At 48.3% G+C, this 22,010-nt stretch overlaps 4 protein-coding genes across 7 annotated transcripts in view; 1 reads left to right on the forward strand and 3 right to left on the reverse strand.

The window, feature by feature from the left end:
• mipol1 (mirror-image polydactyly 1) overlaps positions 1–975 on the reverse strand; it is a 31,812-nt gene extending 30,837 nt beyond the window's left edge. Inside the window, 1 exon segment of the mRNA XM_053434717.1 lies at positions 804–975. Within this exon segment, the coding sequence (XP_053290692.1) occupies positions 804–960 (157 nt within the window). The 5' untranslated portion in view covers positions 961–975.
• A 66-nt stretch (positions 976–1,041) lies between these two features.
• Positions 1,042–8,554, reverse strand: traf3 (TNF receptor-associated factor 3). The gene is made up of 14 exons (XM_053435423.1): positions 8,326–8,554; positions 5,615–5,777; positions 5,366–5,531; positions 4,380–4,431; positions 4,179–4,283; positions 3,827–3,991; positions 3,562–3,642; positions 3,363–3,437; positions 3,113–3,205; positions 2,903–3,043; positions 2,605–2,779; positions 2,185–2,528; positions 1,914–2,105; positions 1,042–1,839 (listed from the first exon to the last, which is right to left on the reverse strand). The coding sequence occupies exons 2-14, from the start codon at positions 5,772–5,774 to the stop codon at positions 1,804–1,806; spliced, it is 1,785 nt and encodes a 594-aa protein (XP_053291398.1). The 5' UTR covers positions 5,775–5,777; positions 8,326–8,554; the 3' UTR covers positions 1,042–1,803.
• A 644-nt stretch (positions 8,555–9,198) lies between these two features.
• Positions 9,199–17,109, reverse strand: rcor1 (REST corepressor 1). Of its 4 annotated transcripts, none has more exons than XM_053435424.1 (13): positions 16,224–17,109; positions 16,076–16,135; positions 14,667–14,747; positions 14,533–14,585; positions 14,299–14,460; positions 14,049–14,167; positions 13,875–13,947; positions 13,019–13,060; positions 10,274–10,480; positions 10,113–10,190; positions 9,947–10,004; positions 9,585–9,865; positions 9,199–9,470 (listed from the first exon to the last, which is right to left on the reverse strand). In XM_053435424.1, exons 1-13 carry the CDS (start codon positions 16,411–16,413, stop codon positions 9,426–9,428), a joined length of 1,449 nt encoding a protein of 482 aa, XP_053291399.1. In that variant the 5' UTR covers positions 16,414–17,109; the 3' UTR covers positions 9,199–9,425. The 4 variants fall into 4 exon arrangements, with proteins under 4 accessions (XP_053291399.1, XP_053291400.1, XP_053291401.1 ...); XM_053435425.1 differs by having other exon boundaries at positions 10,274–10,450; positions 16,224–17,108; XM_053435426.1 differs by having other exon boundaries at positions 10,274–10,420; positions 16,224–17,104.
• A 489-nt stretch (positions 17,110–17,598) lies between these two features.
• ankrd9 (ankyrin repeat domain 9) lies at positions 17,599–19,994 on the forward strand. Its single transcript, XM_053435429.1, has one exon. The coding sequence runs from the start codon at positions 17,794–17,796 to the stop codon at positions 18,622–18,624; it is 831 nt and encodes a 276-aa protein (XP_053291404.1). The 5' UTR covers positions 17,599–17,793; the 3' UTR covers positions 18,625–19,994.
• The last annotated feature ends 2,016 nt before the right edge of the window (positions 19,995–22,010 follow it).

The raw sequence follows: 22,010 nt of genomic DNA on the forward strand, positions 1-22,010 counted from the left end.
GTGTCTCATGGACATCTCTGAAGCGTAGGACATGTTGTTGGACTCACTCTGTGTTTGAAAGGTTCCAGCTCTTCTTTCGCTTCATCACAGAGAGAACATGGATCCTAAAGACATAGACAACTGTTGATACATTGATGTCAATATATGATACACTATGTGATATATAATTGATTATATACAGGACCTACACTAGTCATATATCTGATTATAAACAGGACCTGGATCAGTGACACCTGCTGGAGGATCTAACATGTTACCTTGGTAAAGAGAGTGAACACAGGTAAGGTGCTGGTGGAAAACAGTCGCTGCACAGACGCAGACTCACACAGAAGAAAAGTCTTCAGGGAAAACATTTAATCTGAGAAGAGAAAGAAACAGGAAGTTACTGACCTCAGCAGATTCTCCTCAGACAGCCGCTGACCAATCACAGAGCGGCGTGACGACAACAGTCAGAGAAGTTCCACTTTCTTTCAATCCAGCACAAAATAAGAAAAGTTTGTAACATGGACGTGAACGAGCGAATGTGTGAAATAATCCTGACCCGGTTTAAAGAGGGTGCTGATCACGTGATGATCGCCCCGCAGCTGTGAACAGACCTCGTTTCCTTCACTTTAATAATTCATCCTCATGTCTTATAATTAACCAGGTCCTAATTAACCCGGGTTAATGAGGTTGATGACCCTGGTTACATGTGAGGAGTGACCTCAAACTTCCCTGAGAGCAACAGTAGTTAGCCTGTTAGCCTGTTAGCATGTTAGGTCTACCGGATCTACCGGCGCCGGTTCTTACGACGTTGAACTCACCGCGTGTCGCTGAACAGGCTCGGTTCGTCGAACAGGATAAATCCGGTTCCGGTGGATTAATGAGAAGAACCTCGCAGATAAAACGGTGACTGTTGTTACAGCTGCTTCCGCGTTCCTCTTCTTCTTCTTCTGTTTGAAAGCGAGTGGCAGCTAGCATTAAGCTGCATTACCGCCTCCTACTGGAGTGTGGTAAAAGTGTCTAACCCTAACAAATAATAAGACAAGGTAACATTTCAAATCAGAGGCATTTTCGTTTTCACGTTTTTATTGTCACACGTTAACAAACATTCAAACTGTGCAAATGAGTCAATGAATTCTGTCCAAGCTGAGAAACCCACAGAGACCACAGAGGAGCTGCAGCAGCTGAGCGCCCCCTACTGGTTTCTAGTGGACTCACATCTGAATAGAACAGTTTTAGATCAGAGGTCAAGGGTCAAACTGTTTCCATCTGCAGGTGAAGTCATGACTGAAAGCACCTGACCGGTTTCTACTGGTTCTATTCTTTTGATTGTTTCTACTGACAACAGGAGGAAAACTGAAGATTCATCAACACCCACTTCACAAGACGTCAACAATCCACATCAACCTCCTCTGATCAAATGGACTTTACTGGTTTTAAAGAATCAATTAGATTTCACTGGTCTCTACTGGTCTGATCTGGGATTCAGTGCTCCTCTGTGACAGTGGGGAATTTCCCAGCATGCCTTGTTAAACAGGTAATAAACAGAAAGTAAAGCTTGATGCATAGCATCAATAATGAGCTGCAACAATGTCCTGGCTGCAGCGGCCATGTTGGCTCTGAGTGATGTCACCGCTGCGACGTCATGGCAACACGGATCCATTCAACACCGGATCAGCCAATCGCTGTGGTCTGTGTATAGTTGACTCTAATTGGCTGCTTCCTGTGTTCTGTGTCACTGATCCTTCCCATCATCCTTTGTTCTTTGGACATGATCTGGTGAGTTCCTCTCAGACCAACGGGGTCAGAAGGGTCAAAACATCAAGGGTCAGGTAGGTCAGAGGTATCCACGGTAACCTACAAATCAATCAATACATAAGTTGATCAGTCTGTTAATCAATCAATGTGAATAGTAGGAGGCATCTCCCCACCTTGATGAAGATGGTGTCATCTTTAATGTAGCTGCCTGTCTCCAGGACACTCTGAGACACAAACAGAGGACACCCGGAGGCGATGTTCATCTCTGCAGCCGGGCGGCGGAAGCTGCTGCTGTTTGGATCCGGTTTGAAGGCGTCGCCCAGGTGCTTCCTGGACGGGCCCTGGTCCATCAGCATCAGAGTCACCTGACAGGACGACAGACAGGTGAGTGTACAGCGCTGGCACCATGGATCAGTCAGACACAGGAGAGGAAGGGATATGTACTTTCTGTTTGAAGGGCCAGGGCAGCAGGGCGTCGTACTCGCCCCTCATTACCACAAAGAACAGGGACAGGTGTGTCCCTTTGCCCATGCCGTCTCCATTCAGGTAGACTCGGGCACACATCTTATATCCAAAGTATCCTGTATAAAATGGCTGTGAATACAGCGACAGTGTCTTTGCCGCCACAGCTTCCTGTTTCCGTCTCTTGTAGTCGCGAATCTTCCAGATGAGAGTCCCGTTGTAGCTCGCCGTCTCCAACACCTGGAAACGCAGGTCCATGTCAGCCAATCGGATCTCGTGGACACTAAGCATGTCGTCGTGTCGATTAAGCTGAGTCTCCAGGGGGGCTGCAGAGAGGTGGATATTGATTATTGGTTTGTTGATCAACAGTGTGTGTCCCCAGTACCCGTTACGTGTTCTGACCCAGAGTGTGCGTAGAGGGTCCGGTTCCGCTGCGTCCTTGTTCCAGAGCAGTCAGCCTCACCCGAACGCTCTCCAGAGTTCCTCTCAGGTTCTCCACCTCGTCTCTGAGGAGACGCAGAGAACGAAGCTCCAGCTCCACCTCTAGCAGCTTCTCTGAGTGAGAACTCATGAGTTTCTGTGGGAAGAGAAACCAATTAAGAACCAAACATTTACCATATCTACAAAATCACTTCATCACATCAACCGTCTGATTGTGACCTTTGACCTCCAGTCCAAAGAACACATGGAGCATCAGTACCTGCATGGTGGAGAACTTCTGCTCCATCTGTCGGTTCTTGTCTCTCAGCTCGTCGTTCTGGTTCTCCAGGTCTGACAGACGACTGCTGAGAGCCGGAAGAACTTTATAGCGCTCCAACAGCTCACCTTTGACCTCCTCCACCTGCAGACAAACACAACCATGAGCCACAGAACGCACAATCTGTGACCTGCAGCTGGCTGCTACGGTTACCTTGTTCTCCAACGAGGAGTTCCTATTGGCCATCATCCTCAGGTGCTCAGCTGCACAGGTCGACTCATGTTGCCTCATTTCCTGGTTCAAACCCTGTAGCACAAAGAAACATAGTGTTTATACATTGTTATTAAAGTACTTTATTATAACTATACTTCATCACTCATATCATTACTTATTAATATATTCTAAATATGGTTTATTGATCATTTATTGTCTAATTATTTGAGAACCTGTGAGGATTAGTTACCTTGAAGGTGCAGCCGTAACGGTGGAACTGGCAAATCACTTGAGCTTTAGGACAGTCGTGTTGGTGAGTGGACAGCTGAAACATCAGGTCAACATCAATCAATCTTCTGCTTGTGAAAAGTTTAACAGATGAAACAACTACACTAAACTGAGGTTTCCAGTCTTCTGACTGGACAGTGGAGGAGGACGCGGGTCAGTACCTCACTCCGGGGCAGGGAGGAAGAGGAGCAGTGGTTTGGACAGGACACTGGGAAGGCTGGACACACTGTCTCTTTGTGTCTCTGAAAACAAACAAATTTAATCTGAAACCATTTCCTGATCGCAAAGAACACTTCAGGTTCTTGAACAGTGACGACCTCCAGACATCAGCAGACCGTTCAATCTGGACTGAGGCTTCTGGTCCTAGTGGAAACTAGTTCCTAGGAACCAAGGTGCAGATCTCTTGGAAGTGAAGTCACAGGCTACCTGCAGGTCGGTCAGAGGCATCTTGGTGATGCAGAACTCGCAGGTGGTCTCTCTGTGTTTACACTTCCAGCTCAGGTGGTCGGGAATCTCTTTCCTCATCATTCGCTCTTTGCATTTACCCAATGGACAGGGAACCTCAAAGAATGGACACACATTTAGGTGGTCCTACAGAGACAGACAGACAGGTGAGAAACACACAGGGACACGTTGTAACTGTGATAGATCCTGGTCGTTGGAACAGAATGCAGATATTTGACCTGAGCTTTATGAGGTATCCACACACAGACCATGTACTGGACCTATAGGCAGTTTCAGAACCAACGGTTCTGTTAGCACATGAACGTGTTCTCACAGGTATCTGGTGCAGGCTCATCTGCTCCTGACAGCCGTTGGCTTCACTGCGACAGTAAACCTTCAGAGCCATGATTTCCCGCTGGCAGCAGACGTCTCTGAAGATCTTCAACACAAACCACAGGATGTTCAACAACTGATCTATAATCAATTAATAATTAATGTAAATATGGTGTGTGTCGTGATGTCACATCCAGCCCACCTTGTCTTTAAACAGCTGCTCCATGTCAGCTGGACACACCGGGTTTGACTGACTGCCGGAGGACAGAGGACATAAAGTTATTGAGTCAGCAGGAGACAAACACCTGACACCTGCTGGTCAGAGGAGGAACCGCTAAATCAAATGGTCAATGATCTGTATTTAATTCAGTTTATTCTAGTCTAGATGATCAAACATCTCTACAGACTCATCAGTCACCATTCACACAAACATTCATACAGGTGGTCTACATGCAGCACACATCGTGGTCATCGGGGCAGTTTGGGCTCAGGACACGCACACAGGCAGAACGGAGACAGGGATTGAACCGCCGACTTTCTGACGACCCGGTGAAATTCCTCCACAGCCCCCCCAATCACATGACGTCCACAGAAACGTAGGAGTGCATAAAGGGCCCATGTTTTACACCTCTCTGGGATTTCATCTTAGGTATTGGTATCCCTAAGATGATATATCTGTGGTTCAAAGTAAATGAAACAGGGACGGTGTGTTTGGAGGCTGGACTGGTGCCGGATGGGGGGGGGGCTGAGAGAAGACGGCTGAGACATTTCAATAACATATTTCTTAGAGTAAAAATATCCGCGGAGTGACTGTTTTGCTACTTTGAGGCCACCGACTGATACCGGATAGTAAAAGCCCAGAAAATGTATTTTACACAATATGGGCCCTTTAACAAAACAGGAATACGAGCTGGGAATCATCCAACACCCTTTACCTCCTAAGAATAGAGCTACAGCTTTCAGAAGGTGTGTATCTCTGTCAAGGAGGCTATTTCTGTCGGCCCGTTAGTTTTCAGGATTACGTAAAAAACTACCCAGAAGATTATTTGGTGGAAGGATGTGGCGTGAGTCGGAGAAGAGAACATGTTGGGGTGGTAGGTTGGACCAGGGTTCCCTCACAACCCTATAGACCAGCAGTGGGACTCACAGGGTGTGAGGCGGAGGTGTGATAAGATCTGTCCGACTCACCTGAGGATGTGGTTGATGCAGCTCTGACAGAAGCGGTGTCCACACTCGGTCTGGCGAGGCTGACATAGGACCAGCCTGCACACCTCGCAGCGGTATTTGGCTTCTGGAGTTTCTACAAAGTGATCTCTGAATCCTTCATGAAGAGGCAGGAACCCTGCAGCGACACCTGAGCACAGACACACACCTGAGTTCACTCACCTGCTGCTCCACTGTACATCTTTAAACATATATTCTGAAGATCTCTTCTACCGTGAGAAGCAGCAGGGTCGCTGGGGGGCCAGGGATTGGCTGGGCGGTGAGAGGGTGGGGTGATGGGAGAGACCACAGCGAGGGAGGCAGCCACAGAGGGCGCCACCTGCTGGAGGGGAATCTGCACCTCCCTCCCGTCAGCACTCCTCCCTGCTGACATGACCTGAGGGACAAGGGGGGGGGGTTAAAATAAAAGCCCAGAAGGACGTCAACCTGCAGGTGTGAGAGATCAATTGATTTTGTAGAGGATATTGATATTATTATTATTATCAATTCTTGCTATCCTGGTTATTACCCTTTGGAGGTGTCCTACTTTCAAACTCCTTGTGAAGAATTATTGAAATTGACTTTTGAATTCAATAACTTTTCCTCTGTAGAAATGTAAGACGTCGGGTTAGGATGTGGATACAACTATAACAGAACTCTATCCATTGTTTTTTTGACAGACTAACACTGACCTACTGAGAATAGCACCGAGCCAAACCAATCACGTGGCTGGGTTAGGGTTAGGGTTAGGGTTAACCCTAACCCTAACCCAGCCACGTCAGGTCGGGTGGATGCACGTAGAGCGAGTGGCAGCACACGGGCTAACACCACGAGTCAGGAGAGCAAAGAGAAGATGAGACAGAAAGAGTCCAACAGGAGAGGGACTGAAGAGGACAGTGGACACTGGCTCAAAACAACAGGACATTGTTGAAAAAAGGTCCAAGGAATTCAGTAGTGCGGTTACATGGTGGATATTTAAAGTTGGACAAGAAGCGGAGTATCGTGCAAAGTATTTGTACCATCTGAAGCAGAACCCTAACCCTAAATATTGGTTTGGTTGGTCCAATCGAATCCCAAAACGCTCTTCTCCATGACCCCCCCCGTCCCCCCCCCCCTCTTCTACCAAGCCACTTTGTCAACTACTTTACAAAAAAGTCAGATGACCTACGTTCCTCATATTCTAATCCACCTTCTGTAACTACGCATCTTCATCTTCATCTTCATCTCCTTCTCTCTCCTCTTTCACCCCCGTCTCCCAATCAAGTTCTTACCTTGGTGATCTCCGCCCCCCCGACCACCTGCCCCCTTGACCCCCTCTCATCCAGTCTATCGCTCTTCACCTTCTTCCTTTTCTCACCCATCTTATCAACACTTCCCTGTCACCTGGCTCTTTCCCTAAATCTCTCCTGAAGACCCCCCCCCCCCCCCCCCCGACCCGTCTGAAGTAAACAACAACAGACCTGTCTCTCTTCTTCTCTTTCTTTCCACAGCTCTGAGCGAGCGATCTCTAATCAGCTCTCCTCCCATCTCCACCAGAACAACCTTCTTGACCCTCACCAGTCTGGGTTCAAGGCCACTCAACTGAGTCTGTCCTCCTGGTCTCTGAGCAGCTTCACACTGATAGAGCAGTCCATTAACCAATAAACAATCAATGAGTCCATCAATATAACACCAAGGAGATCAGTTGATCATTAAATCAAATCACCGGTTTAGATTCTCAGAGTAAAAACTAACAAAGAGAATCTCTCTCTCTTCCTCTGTCCCTCTCTCTCTTCCTCTGTCTCTATCTCTTCCTCCGTCTCTATCTCTCTCTCTTCCTCCGTCTCTATCTCTCTCTCTGTCCCTCTCTCTTCCCCTGTCCATCTCTCTCTCTCTTCCTCTGTCTCTATCTCTCTCTCTTCCTCTGTCTCTATCTCTCTCTCTTCCTCTGTCTCTATCTCTCTCTCTTCCTCTGTCTCTATCTCTCTTCCTCTGTCTCTATCTCTTCCTCCGTCTCTATCTCTCTCTCTGTCTCTCTGTCCCTCTCTCTTCGTCTGTCTGTCTCTATCTCTCTCTCTCTGTCCCTCTCTCTTCGTCTGTCTGTCCCTCTCTCTCTCTCTGTCCCTCTCTCTTCGTCTGTCTGTCCCTCTCTCTCTGTCCCTCTCTCTCTGTCTCTCTGTCCCTCTCTCTTCGTCTGTCTGTCCCTCTCTCTCTTCCTCTGTCCCTCTCTCTCTTCCTCTGTCCCTCTCTCTTCCTCTGTCCCTCTCTCTCTTCCTCCGTCTCTATCTCTCTCTCTTCCTCCGTCTCTATCTCTCTCTCTCTCTCTCTTCGTCTGTCTGTCCCTCTCTCTCTTCCTCTGTCCCTCTCTCTTCCCCTGTCCCTCTCTCTCTTCCTCTGTCTCTATCTCTCTCTCTTCCTCTGTCCCTCTCTCTCTCTGTCCCTCTCTCTTCCTCCGTCTCTATCTCTCTCTCTTCCTCTGTCCCTCTCTCTCGGTCTCTCTTCGTCTGTCTGTCCCTCTCTCTCTTCCTCTGTCCCTCTCTCTCTCTGTCCCTCTCTCTTCGTCTGTCTGTCTCTCTCTCTTCCTCTGTCCTTCTCTCTCTTCCTCTGTCTCTCTCTCTGTCCCTCTCTCTCTATCCCTCTCTTCCACTGTCTCTCTGTTTCTCTCTCTCTCTCTCTGTCTGTCTCTCTCCGATTATCTTCCTCTCTGTCTGTCTCTCTTCCTCCCTCTCTGTCTCTCTGTCTGTCTTCCTTTCTATGTCTCTCGCTCTTCCTCCCTCTCTGTCTCTTTATCTGTCTCTGTGCTGATGTAAACACTGACTGATGCTAACTGTTAGCTTCTTTAGCTTCGTGTTTCTGCGCCTGTGTTTTGGAGCCGTTAACACACACGAACCTGTTTTACAGATGTTCTACAGATGTTCTACAGAGGTTCTACCGATGTTCTGCTAATGTTCCGCTGTGGGACTCACATGAATCTCCGCTCAGCAGCTCCTCGGCTCGGTGGACTCTCTCCAGGATTCAAACCGTCGACCCGCCGCTGCCGCTGTCGCGGAGCCTCCGGGCCTCGCGTGAGCTCCACATGTTTTAGGTTCGAGGTTCGATTTCAGTTCTGTGCGTGTGTGTGATCCGGTTCAGATCCAGCGGGAGGACTGGTCCGATCACACTGGAAACCCCCTCCGCAGCTTCCGCCCAGGAAATCCCCCAGCTGCCCGGAACCAGACCGCCGGGGGGCGCTGTTTGTGAAGGGCTGCAGGTAGAGGGAGCAGCAGCCTCTGTTCTTCACCCTCAACAGTGAATGTACAAAGAATCTTTATTAACAGGAAAACACCCTTCAAATGAATCTAGTGCTTTACAGCGAATTACACAATCCTATCTTTATAAATTATTAACATTAAATTAATTATTTATATTATATTAACTATGTGTTAACCCAATGTACCCTGATTCTAATTCTGAGAAACATAGAAACCTGATTGATGAGAACCATGTTTGAAGTATTTATACATGATGTCTGATGGAGATTGAGCAGACACATGAACTGACGATTTACTGTCAGTGACGGTAGAAGATGGGAGGAGACATGTTGTATATTAAGAAGTGTTGTTGTGATCATAGTCCACCATCAGATCCAGAAAATCAAACCACCAGGGGGCGCTGTTTGTCACAGGCTGCAGGTAAGACATTTTTTCTTTGAAACTTTATTTTGAAAGGTGTTGGTAAATATTTGAACAGAAATTTGAATGAACAGTGTTGTAATCCAGTCAATGAAAGTAACTGAATACATTTACTTGAGTATTATTTTTTGTCGTTTATCTGCATCACATGAAGAGAAGTCAAACGTGTTTATTGATCAACTTTGGTTTTATTGTTTCCTCTAAAATAAAAATTCTAAAATCATAAAACAGGAGGACGATACCTGAGTGACATCATCCAACATGGCTGCACACACACGCACACACAGATTGGTCCAGAGAAAGCATTAATATCAGGTGACAGTTCAAACCTGATCAATAACATGTCAACAAACTAAAATGATGACATCATGAAAGAGGGGTTGGGTCAGAGGGTCTCAGGACGCCAGGGGCTTGTGGAGGTCGACTGGAAAGGACGAGTCCTGTAGGATTGGAGGGAGACACATTGAGGACACTTTAGAGACACAGAGATATAAGATAGGGAGAGACAGAGAGGATTGTGGGATTTGTAGTTTCCAAAAATAACTGCTCTTCACCTCCTTTGTATCCTTGGCAGTAACCTCCTTCTCCTCAGTGGGACACACCTCCATTTTCTCCTCCTCTCCTCCGCCGTCTCCTCCATCTCCCTCGTCTCCTCGGTCTCCTCCTTCTTCTCTGTCTTCCCCCTCCACGCCATGTTCTGCCTCCCACTCCTGAAGAACCTCGTCCAGGTTAAACCTCCGTCTGTAGTTCACCAGGAAGTTCTTCACCTGAACCACCGACTTGTTACCAATCACATCTGAGATAGCCTGGAAGTCCCTTCCGTACTTCCTGATGGCTGCACGGGATTGGACGAGAGATGGTGTCACTGACTAATCACTGAGCTTTGAATGTGTGACTCAGGTGGTCCTGGTGTTACCTTGTACGGCGAGCAGCTGCTCCTCTGTCGTCCATCGACTGTTCAGCTTCTGATTCACCTGCAACAGAAACACACAGAGCGGGAATCACCTCCATAAACTTTGACCTCCAGAGTTTATGATCTGATCGTCCGGTCAGGACAGGAAGCAGCATGTTGCTATGCTTACCTCAGGCTGTCTGAACTCGTCCACTCCTGAACTGATTTTGTCCTTTAGAGCACTGTTGGTCTGTTTGACGCTCTGAATCTGAAACCCAGAGACAGACAGATGAGGAGAAAGTGTGACAGGTGAGAAGAGAGCGAGACAGGTGAGAAGCTACATATACAGACCTGTCTCTTGATGGACACCAGCTGACCGTCCAGGTGTCTGATGAGTCCCTGAGGAGACGAAGACGACAGAGAGACAACGTCCTGTTGGTTCAGAAACATTCCTCTAGGGGGACGTTTCTTCATCCGCTGAGAGGCCTTCACACCTGACTGAGAGACAGACGGGTCACCGTCACCTGACTGAGAGACAGACAGGTCACCTTCACCTGACTGAGAGACAGACAGGTCACCTTCACCCGACTGAGAGACAGACAGGTCACCTTCACCCGACTGAGAGACAGACAGGTCACCTTCACCCGACTGAGAGACAGACGGGTCACCGTCACCTGACAGAGACAGACGGGTCACCGTCACCTGACTGAGAGACAGACGGGTCACCTTCACCTGACAGAGACAGACGGGTCACCGTCACCTGACAGAGAGACAGACGGGTCACCTTCACCCGACTGAGAGACAGACAGGTCACCTTCACCCGACTGAGAGACAGACGGGTCACCTTCACCCGACTGAGAGACAGACGGGTCACCGTCACCTGACTGAGAGACAGACGGGTCACCTTCACCTGACTGAGAGACAGACGGGTCACCTTCACCTGACTGAGAGACAGACAGGTCACCTTCACCTGACTGAGAGACAGACCGGTCACCTTCACCCGACTGAGAGACAGACGGGTCACCGTCACCTGACTGAGAGACAGACGGGTCACCGTCACCTGACAGAGACAGACGGGTCACCGTCACCTGACAGAGACAGACGGGTCACCGTCACCTGACAGAGAGACAGACGGGTCACCTTCACCCGACTGAGAGACAGACGGGTCACCTTCACCCGACTGAGAGACAGACGGGTCACCGTCACCCGACTGAGAGACAGACGGGTCACCGTCACCTGACTGAGAGACAGACGGGTCACCTTCACCTGACTGAGAGACAGACGGGTCACCGTCACCTGACTGAGAGACAGAAAGGGTCACCTTCACCCCACTGAGAGACAGACAGGTCACCGTCACCTGACTGAGAGACAGACGGGTCACCGTCACCTGACAGAGAGACAGACGGGTCACCTTCACCCGACTGAGAGACAGACAGGTCACCTTCACCCGACTGAGAGACAGACGGGTCACCTTCATCTTACAGAGACGGACGGGTCACCGTCACCCGACTGAGAGACAGACAGGTCACCTTCACCCGACTGAGAGACAGACAGGTCACCGTCACCTGACTGAGAGACAGACGGGTCACCGTCACCTGACTGAGAGACAGACGGGTCACCGTCACCTGACAGAGAGACAGACGGGTCACCTTCACCTGACTGAGAGACAGACAGGTCACCTTCACCCGACTGAGAGACAGACGGGTCACCTTCATCTTACAGAGACGGACGGGTCACCGTCACCTGACTGAGAGACAGACGGGTCACCGTCACCTGACTGAGAGACAGACGGGTCACCTTCATCTTACAGAGACGGACGGGTCACCGTCACCTGACTGAGAGTAAGACGGGTCACCGTCACCTGACTGAGAGACAGACGGGTCACCTTCATCTTACAGAGACGGACGGGTCACCGTCACCTGACTGAGAGTAAGACGGATCACCGTCACCTGACTGAGAGACAGACAGGTCACTGTCACCTGACTGAGAGACAGACAGGTCACCGTCACCTGACTGAGAGACAGACAGGTCACTGTCACCTGACTGAGAGACAGACAGGTCACCGTCACCTGACAGAGAGACAGACGGGTCACGTCACTTGACTGAGAGACAGACGGGTCACCGTCACCTGACAGAGAGACAGATGGGTCACCGTCACCTGACTGAGAGACAGACGGGTCACCGTCACCTGACTGAGAGACAGACGGGTCACGTCACTTGACTGAGAGACAGACGGGTCACCGTCACCTGACAGAGACAGACAGGTCACCTTCACCTGACAGAGAGACAGACGGGTCACTGTCACCTGACTGAGAGACAGACAGGTCCCCTGACTGAGAGACAGACAGGTCACCGTCACCTGACTGAGACAGACCCGTCCCCTGCCTGAGAGACAGATGGGCCACCTGACTGAGAGACAGACGGGTCACCGTCACCTGACTGAGAGACAGACGGGTCACCATCACTTGACTGAGAGACAGACCCGTCACGTGACTGAGAGACAGACGGGTCACTGTCACCTGACTGAGGGACAGACGGGTCACTGTCACCTGACTGAGAGACAGACAGGTCCCCTGACTGAGAGACAGACGGGTCAACTGACTGAGAGACAGACGGGTCACTGTCACCTGACTGAGAGACAGACAGGTCCCCTGACTGAGAGACAGACGGGTCAACTGACTGAGAGACAGACGGGTCACTGTCACCTGACTGAGAGACAGACAGGTCCCCTGACTGAGAGACAGACGGGCCACCTGACTGAGAGACAGACGGGTCACTGTCACCTGACTGAGAGACAGACCCGTCACGTGACTGAGAGACAGACGGGTCACCTTCACCTGACTGAGAGACAGACGGGTCACTGTCACCTGACTGAGAGACAGACGGGTCACTGTCACCTGACTGAGAGACAGACGGGTCACTGTCACCTGACTGAGAGACAGACGGGTCCCCTGACTGAGAGACAGACGGGTCACTGTCACCTGACTGAGAGAAAGACAGGTCACTGTCACCTGACTGAGAGAAAGACAGGTCCCCTGACTGAGAGACAGACGGGTCAACTGACTGAGAGACAGGGGAGGTGAGACAGGTGAGTACCTTCAGTCCGGCAGATGTTTTGACCTCTGATCCACAACTGACCTGAAATCACATAGTAAACAGTCAGTAAACATTCAGTAAACATTCAGTTAACGGTTAGTAAACAGTTAGTAAACAGTTAGTAAACAGTCAGTAAACAGTCAGTAAACAGTCAGTAAACATTCAGTTAACGGTTAGTAAACAGTTAGTAAACAGTTAGTAAACAGTCAGTAAACAGTCAGTAAACAGTCAGTAAACATTCAGTTAACGGTTAGTAAACAGTTAGTAAACAGTCAGTAAACAGTCAGTAAACAGTCAGTAAACAGTCAGTAAACAGTAAACATTCAGTAAACATTCAGTTAACGGTTAGTAAACAGTTAGTAAACAGTCAGTAAACAGTAAACATTCAGTAAACATTCAGTTAACAGTCAGTAAACAGTTAGTAAACAGTCAGTAAACAGTCAGTAAACAGTTAGTAAACAGTTAGTAAACAGTCAGTAAACAGTCAGTAAACAGTCAGTAAACAGTCAGTTAACGGTTAGTAAACAGTTAGTAAACAGTCAGTAAACATTCAGTTAACATTCAGTTAACGGTTAGTAAACAGTTAGTAAACAGTCAGTAAACAGTCAGTAAACATTCAGTAAACATTCAGTTAACATTCAGTTAACATTCAGTTAACGGTTAGTAAACAGTTAGTAAACAGTTAGTAAACAGTCAGTAAACAGTCAGTAAACAGTAAACATTCAGTTAACGGTTAGTAAACAGTCAGTAAACAGTCAGTAAACAGTAAACATTCAGTTAACAGTTAGTAAACAGTCAGTAAACAGTCAGTAAACATTCAGTTAACGGTTAGTAAACAGTCAGTAAACAGTCTCACCTCCTTCTTGTCGTCTTTATTTTGGTCGACCTCAGCGTCACTCAGATTATTCCTGTGAGCGTCTTCATCATCACTGAAACACAAACAGGTCAGAGTCTAATCCACCAATCACAGCACAGGATCCAGGTTTCAGATCTGTGTTCTGTGCTGTGATTGGTGCAGCTGTCGGCTCACCTGTTGTCTCTCTCTCTCTTGTGTTTCCGGGTCTGTCGATCCATCAGACTGGTTTTACTGCGACTTTTCTTCCACGAGTAATAAAACCGAACCAGACTGGCCATCGACTTGTCCGGTAACTTCTCACAGAGACAGAAAATCACCAACGGTTGAAAAAGAGTTTAAGGACGACACTGGGCACAGTATCTGAACAAGTTTATATTCTATATAAAATAAATATGTCATTAAACTGCTCTGACTGTTGACGTACCATCTGCTGGATGCGGTGGAAGCTCTTGCCATGGAAACTGAAGGCCTGTTCAAACAGGACTCTGTCCTCCACCGTCCACTCGTCGGGAAACGGGGTGAAGTTCGGCAAATCCGCCAGAGATTTCTCCACGTTGTGTTTGTGCCAGAAGAGCATCCCCAGCGCCTGAAAACAAGTTCCACGTGTTCTGACTGAAGGTTCCATTCACATCAACTGAGTCCAAGGGGAAAACTTTACCTGCTCCATGTTGTAGCCGTGTTTCTCTTTGGCGATGGCGATGTATTCGTCCACTGCATTAAAAGACATCCACAGGTTAACCATTTATATTTTGGGTTTTATTTGAAACTGTTTATTTGAGAGTAGTTTCTTACACTGAGACTGGTTCAGACAGCTGCTGGGGATCCAAACCAGCATCCCAGGGTTTTCTCTGAGCTGAGCCGCCTGAGCCACGTCTGACACACACACACACACACACACACACACACACACACACACACACACACACACACACACACACACACACACACACACACACACACACACACACACACACACACACACACACACACACACACACACACACACACATTAGAAGTAACATCATCATATAAAATCCCTGTTGACCTTCATCAGCTACATCCTCTTCATCATGTTCACCTGGGGCCATTTGTTTCTGAAGCATTGTTCATTAGAGACGATTCGTGTTTTCATTTGTCAGTTTGATGAATTTAGCTCCAGACGTTTGTCTCTGCCTCACATTCAGAGGTGTTCCTAATATTCTGACTCCACTACCTCACACAGGAGTAAAAGCTGATCTGGTTCTGAATGAACAATCTGCCTCAGAATCAGCAAAACAATAATAGAGATCTATTATAAACAGACCTGACATGGTCCACCCATGTGGAACCAGGATCAGAGAACATGATAAAAGGATTAGAACCAGGATCAGATGATTATAACCAGGATCAGAGAACTAGGATCGGAGGATTAGAACCAGCATCAGAAAAGTTAAACCAGGCTCAGAGAGGTGGAACCAGGATCCGAGGATTAAAACCAGGTTCAGAGAAGTGGAACCGGGACCAGAGAACTAGGATCACAGGACTAGAGCAAGGATCAGATTATTAGAACCAGCATCAGAAAAGTTAAACCAGGCTCAGATAAGTCCAACCAGGATTAGAGAAGTCCAACCAGGATCAGGGAACCAGGATCATACAGGTGGAAACAGGATCAGAAAAGTGGAACCAGATCAGAGAAGTGGAACCAGGATCAGAAAAGTGGAAAGAGGATCAGATAAGTGGACCCAGGCTCGGAGAAGTCACACCAGGATCAGAGAAGTCCAACCAGGATCCGACAGGTGGAACCAGGATCAGAGAAGTCCAACCAGGATCAGAGAAGTCCAACCAGGATCAGAGAAGTCCAACCAGGATCAGGGAATCAGGATCAGAAAAGTGGAACCAGATCAGAGAAGTGGACCCAGGCTCGGAGAAGTCACAACAGGATCAGAGAGGTGGAACCAGGATCAGAGAAGTCACACCAGGATCAGGGAACCAGGATCAGACAGGTGGAACCAGGATCAGAGAAGTCACACCAGGATCAGGGAACCAGGATCAGACAGGTGGAACCAGGATCAGAGAAGTCACACCAGGATCAGGGAACCAGGATCAGACAGGTGGAACCAGGATCAGAGAAGTCACACCAGGATCAGGGAACCAGGATCAGATGCCGTTTAGAGCTCACGTTGTTCGAGGCTACCACCAACGAGCCGCCTGTTGTCTCTTACCAGTATCAAACTCTGGAACCACGGCCTGGTACTGCAGTCCGACACGCATCCCTCCTCCACCTGCACACACGGTACACAATAGTACTTAGGAGTAGTGCTCGGAGTACACGCAGTACACAGCAGCACCACCGTGGCCGAGGCTACCCACCATGCTCCTCGTCGCTACTGGATCCTGAACTTCCTTCTTCCCAACAGCTGTTAGTGCTGGTTCCATTACCGGACAGACCCTTCCCGCCGTGGTTCACTGCTGCTCCGGGGCCGCTGCTGCCGCCACCCGCCGGGGCTCTGCCTCTCCTCTTTCCCGGAGCCTCCTGGTTTCTCTCCAGCATCGCCGGCATGAGCAGCACGGAGGCGGCTAACGTCTGTAGCTGAATCAAGCTAACCAGTTAGCGTGTTAGCTTAGCTGCTCAGCTGACTGAACGGATCCGGCTAACGAGCCACAGAGCTCAAAGTCCGGTCCGGACAGCGGAGGGGTCCGTGTGAAACACAGACTCGGAGGCAGGAACGTTCCGTGTCATGAAGCTAACAGAAGCTAAAGCTAAACGTTCAGTCCGAAGCATCACATTGAGCCACAACACTTCCGGGTCCAGAAGAGACCAGACCAGGACCCAGCCCTGAACTCAGACCAGGACCCAGACTAGAGTCACCGACACTAATCAGAGTGTGTGTGAAATAAAAACACATGAATCTGTATTAACTATTGATTATTAGTTCTATTTGTTCTGGTAAAAAAGTAAAGTGCTACATGTAAGTGCAACAACTAATAAACTCTTGAAACTTGAAACTTAATATATTATTTTCTTTAATGTGAACACCAGAGTTGACGATGGTTATTAGACATGATCTTCTTATCCGAGGTGTGTTGTGAAGAGATGTGTCCTCAGTCTGGAGGACGATGTGAGGACTTCCTGTCCTGATGTGGGTTAGGAGCCAGGACAGGAAACAGTCGGGATGTTGTTGAGTGACAGCTGTCCCTCGCAGTGAGGAAGCAGCTGATTGGTCGATGCAGAGCGGAGTGGATGGACCGGGGTTTGACCATGTCCCGGATGTAGACTGGACCCGATCCGGGGAAGGGGGCGTGTTCTCGTGATGTGCAGCATGAATCCACAGGAACTTGTTGTTGCAGTTATGTTGGCAGAGAGGGGGAGTTGACTGGCGGGGGGGGGGGGGGCTACCACGGAATTGTCAAAGGTAAAAGTCAGGTCACGGGTCGGAGGAACTTTCCTGGAAGGACACAGACACACACACACACACACACACACACACACACACACACACACACACACACACACACACACACACACATCGAGAGACACACAGAGACACTGCATGTTGGACTCTCAACACAGGATTAATAATCGATATTCTAATGTTACAGTTTATAGAAACATTAGTGTCTCATATAGTCTCATGTGAACTATGTGAACTATGTCAGACACTCGCTCCGCCCACACGCCGGCCCGCCCCCTCCCTCCAAACCAACATCCACACATGGAGCTGAAGCTGGGGGGGGGGGGGGGGGGGGATATAAACAGACTGACCCAGGTCTCGTATCAGTCTGTTTCTGTTTTGGACTCTAACCCTGATCCAGGACCTTTTCTCAGTGTTTGACTCTGATCCAGAACCTGGTGTTGTTTTGAACACTACTCCAGGGCCGGGTTTTCGGACCCTGAGCCAGGACCTGATGCTGGGACCCTGATCCAGGACCAGGTCTCAGGATGCCCTGGCTTCTGTCCCCTCAGGACCTCGTCTCTCCGTCTGAGCGGCAGTGCGAGCGGAGCGCGTTCTCGTTCTACCGCGCGGTGAGGGAGCGGCAGCCGGTGTGGCGGCTGGAGGACACGCGCAGTATGGACGTGTTCAGCTGGGAAGACGGACGCCCACGCGCCTTCCTGCCGTCGGAGGCGCTGTTGTACGCACTCGTGCACGACCACCGGGACTACGCACGTTACCTGCTTAAAAGGTTCACGGTGAGCGCGCTCAGAGCACCGCGATGCAGTTTCTGCTGCCGCCGCAGCGGCACACCGCACCTGAGCGTGGCGGTGCGGTACGACCGCGTGTCGATCCTCAGCGCGATGGTGGAGACGCTAAAGCGTTGCGGCACGCAGGCGGAGCGGCGGGAGCTTCTGGACGGATGCAGCAGCTGCGTGCACGTCACGGACGCGGGAAAGAGCGCAGTGCAGCTCGCGGTGGAGCTGTCGCGCGCGGACTGTCTGCTGCTGCTGCTCGTCCACGGCGCGCGGCCTCACGGACTCGATGTCGCGCTGCAGGTGCTCGTGTCCTGTGACGCGCAGCGAAGCGACGCGAAGCGACGCGACGCGCAGCGCTGCCTCGAGCTGCTGCTGCTGTTCCTGCCCAACGCGACGCCGCCGCGCTGCCTGCAGGAGGAGCCGCAGCGATGGCAAAGCCTGCTGGGAAATGAAGTGTTCGGATGGCTGCGCGGGGTGGCTCCGCCCCCCCTCCTGCTGCAGGCTCTGCGTTGCTTGGCCCGGTTCGGCCCGGATCAGATCAGCACGCTGCCCCCCCTCCTCCAGCCCCACAGCTGGCGGTGACGTCGTCTGTCACCATGGAGATTGTGCACACCTCAGGACTGCTGTGATTGGATAGCTTGTTGATGACGAAAATACTGATTCATAAAATGTCGTATATCCAGGTAAACATCACTTCCATGTTGGTAGAATGCGTGGAGCCAACTAGTTGATGTGTCTGTAACTACAGGTCCTGAATCAGATTGGAAGAGATTATTGATCTTTGAGAGATGATTATTAATGATAAATGATCAAATGTAATCACAGTTATCTGTCTCATATTCCCAGTTTGTCTCACAGATGTTAACAAGGATCAACTTCCTGTTCTTAACTCAACAAGAGTCAAACAGAAACTTAGTGATCAGTGAATGAAGCTCAGTCCCATGTGAGGATCCTCTCCCAGGACACACACAGGTGCTAATGGAACTGAACACAACAACACAACAACAGGATTCACTACATGAGAAGAACCAGTTTGTAACTTCATGTTTAAAGTGTTGATACATCATGTCTGATGGAGATGAAGCAGCAGATGAACTGAGGAGTTCCTGATGGTAGAAGATGTGAGGAGACATGTTGTGTATCAAGAAGTCATGTTGTGATCAGTCCACCACAATCAGATGCCACCGTGATCCTTGATAAATGTGGATTGGTTATCGATCGCTCTCTGGAACATAAACCACTCAAACCGAACTTGGCAGAAGCTGAACTGAGTCGGCCATGACAGATGACACTCTTGTTTTAACCCCAGGTTTCAGCCTGGTTATTTTTTCCCGACCGGACACTGATTGGTTGTTGTCATTATGATGTCACCAGTAAGAAGTCTCCAATCAATGTGCACGTGTGAGCACTGCGCTCGTCAAACCTGGAGTTACGAGGTTATAACCTGAGGCTAGATTTAATTTGATCCCCAAGGTTTCTCAGTTCAGTTTTATTGATGAACTGTTTGTGATCAATAATAATCAGTTTCGACCTCAGAGAAACGTGTAACTTATTGATCATAGTGATCACGACGGGTACCATGTGATCTGTTTCTCTTCTCTGTGAATCGTTAACACCTGGGTGTACCTGCAGGCCTCATGACATCACATCCAGTTTTGAGCCAATCAGTGATCGGTTTGAAAAGGACACCGCAAAATAAACATTTGTTACAAGTTACGTCTGTGGCTGTGGGAGGAGCTACCACAGGAAATGATCCCCCACACAGAAAACAAAGAAGCTGCCTTGTCTGTGACCGCACTGTTGTAATGACCTTCGACATAAACACACAAAAAGTTAGAAAAACTGATGACTTCTGTCAAATATGATTCAGGGGAGCTTAGTAACCGTCTTCTTCTTCTACTGTTTGTGTTTCATTGTAAAATCATTGACGTTATTTATTAAAAATACATTTGAAAAGATTAAAAAGATCCCAAATGTTTCCTGAACATTGTACAAACTTTAAAAGAATAACGTTTTCTGACTTCTCACTGTTTTCTCTGCTGCTGGATCAAAGCCTTATTGTAACTAATCGATATGAGATCAACGACTCAAATAGCTTGAACATGTTTTATAAGGTAATCAATGACATCAACAGGTGACATTACACTGAATTCGTATTGGTCAGCAGCAGAACCTCCAGCCAATCAGCTGATGGCAGGATGACAGCATGACAGAGTCACAGCTGCTCAGGGGGAGGAGCACCAGTCAGAGTGTTTTAGGTTTTCACTGTAAATCCAGATCAGACCTCAGACCTGAATCTCAATGGAGGTTCACCAGAGTCCACCAGTTATCATAGTCCCCAAAGTCCAGCACTGTCCAGCACAGTCAATCATCGTCCAGAAGAGTGCAGGTTTGTGGTGAAAGTTTTACTTTTAGACCACATTTTTTTCAACAACAAAGAAATGTTCACACGTTTTCCATAAATCATTTCAAATGGGCGGGACATCTGGTTGTACTGTAGTGTAGAGTACTGTACTGTAGAGTACTGTAGTGTAGAGTTTTGTAGTGTAGAGTACTGTACTGTAGAGTACTGTAGTGTAGAGTACTGTAGAGTAGAGTACTGTAGTGTAGTTTTGTAGTGTAGAGTTTTGTAGTGTAGAGTACTGTACTGTAGAGTACTGTAGTGTAGAGTTTTGTAGAGTACTGTACTGTAGAGTTTTGTAGTGTAGAGTACTGTACTGTAGAGTACTGTAGTGTAGAGTACTGTAGAGTACTGTAGTGTAGTTTTGTAGTGTAGAGTTTTGTAGTGTAGAGTACTGTACTGTAGAGTTTTGTAGTGTAGAGTACTGTAGTGTAGAGTACTGTAGTGTAGTGTACTGTACTGTAGTGTAGAGTAATGTAGTGTAGAGTTTTGTAGTGTAGAGTACTGTAGTGTAGAGTCTTGTAGTGTAGAGTACTGTAGTGTAGAGTTTTGTACTGTAGAGTACTGTAGTGTAGAGTTTTGTAGTGTAGAGTACTGTACTGTAGAGTACTGTAGTGTAGAGTTTTGTAGTGTAGAGTACTGTACTGTAGAGTACTGTAGTGTAGAGTACTGTACTGTAGATTACTGTAGTGTAGAGTACTGTAGTGTAGAGTTTTGTAGTGTAGTTTTGTAGTGTAGATTACTGTAGTGTAGAGTACTGTAGTGTAGTTTTGTAGTGTAGAGTACTGTAGTGTAGAGTACTGTACTGTAGATTACTGTAGTGTAGAGTACTGTAGTGTAGAGTACTGTACTGTAGATTACTATAGTGTAGAGTACTGTAGTGTAGAGTACTGTACTGTAGAGTACTGTAGAGTACTGTAGAGTACTGTACTTTAGAGTACTGTACTGTAGATTACTGTACTGTAGAGTACTGTACTGTAGTGTAGAGTACTGTAGAGTAGAATACTGTAGTGTAGAGTACTGTAGTGTACTGTAGTGTAGAGTACTGTAGAGTACTGTAGTGTAGAGTACTGTAGTGTACAGTACTGTACTGTAGATTACTGTACTGTAGAGTACTGTACTGTAGTGTAGAGTACTGTACTATAGATTACTGTAGTGTACTGTACTGTAGTGTAGAGTACTGTACTGTAGATTACTGTACTGTAGAGTACTGTAGTGTAGAGTACTGTAGTGTAGAGTACTGTAGTGTACAGTACTGCGCCTGAAGGTGCTGATGCTGCCAGTGATACCATAATGATGTTACTATGACAACCAAATGGAGCGCTTCATTAATATCCTCCTGACATCTCTCACACGTCAGACGCAGTCTACAAACCAATCACAGTCAAGTACAGGTAGACTCCGCCCACGTAGGTGTTGACGACAGGACTGACGTAGGTCAGACAGAATTCTTTAATCCTTTAATTACAATTTGAAACTAAAACTAACAGATCACATACAACCTCAGCACGCCCCCTGCTGTCTCACTTACACACAAACACACTAAACCAGTCTGAACACGCTGAAG

The sequence above is a fragment of the Pleuronectes platessa genome, chromosome 11 (genome assembly GCF_947347685.1).
Source record: "Pleuronectes platessa chromosome 11, fPlePla1.1, whole genome shotgun sequence".
In the NCBI taxonomy this organism is placed as follows: Eukaryota; Metazoa; Chordata; class Actinopteri; order Pleuronectiformes; family Pleuronectidae; genus Pleuronectes; species Pleuronectes platessa.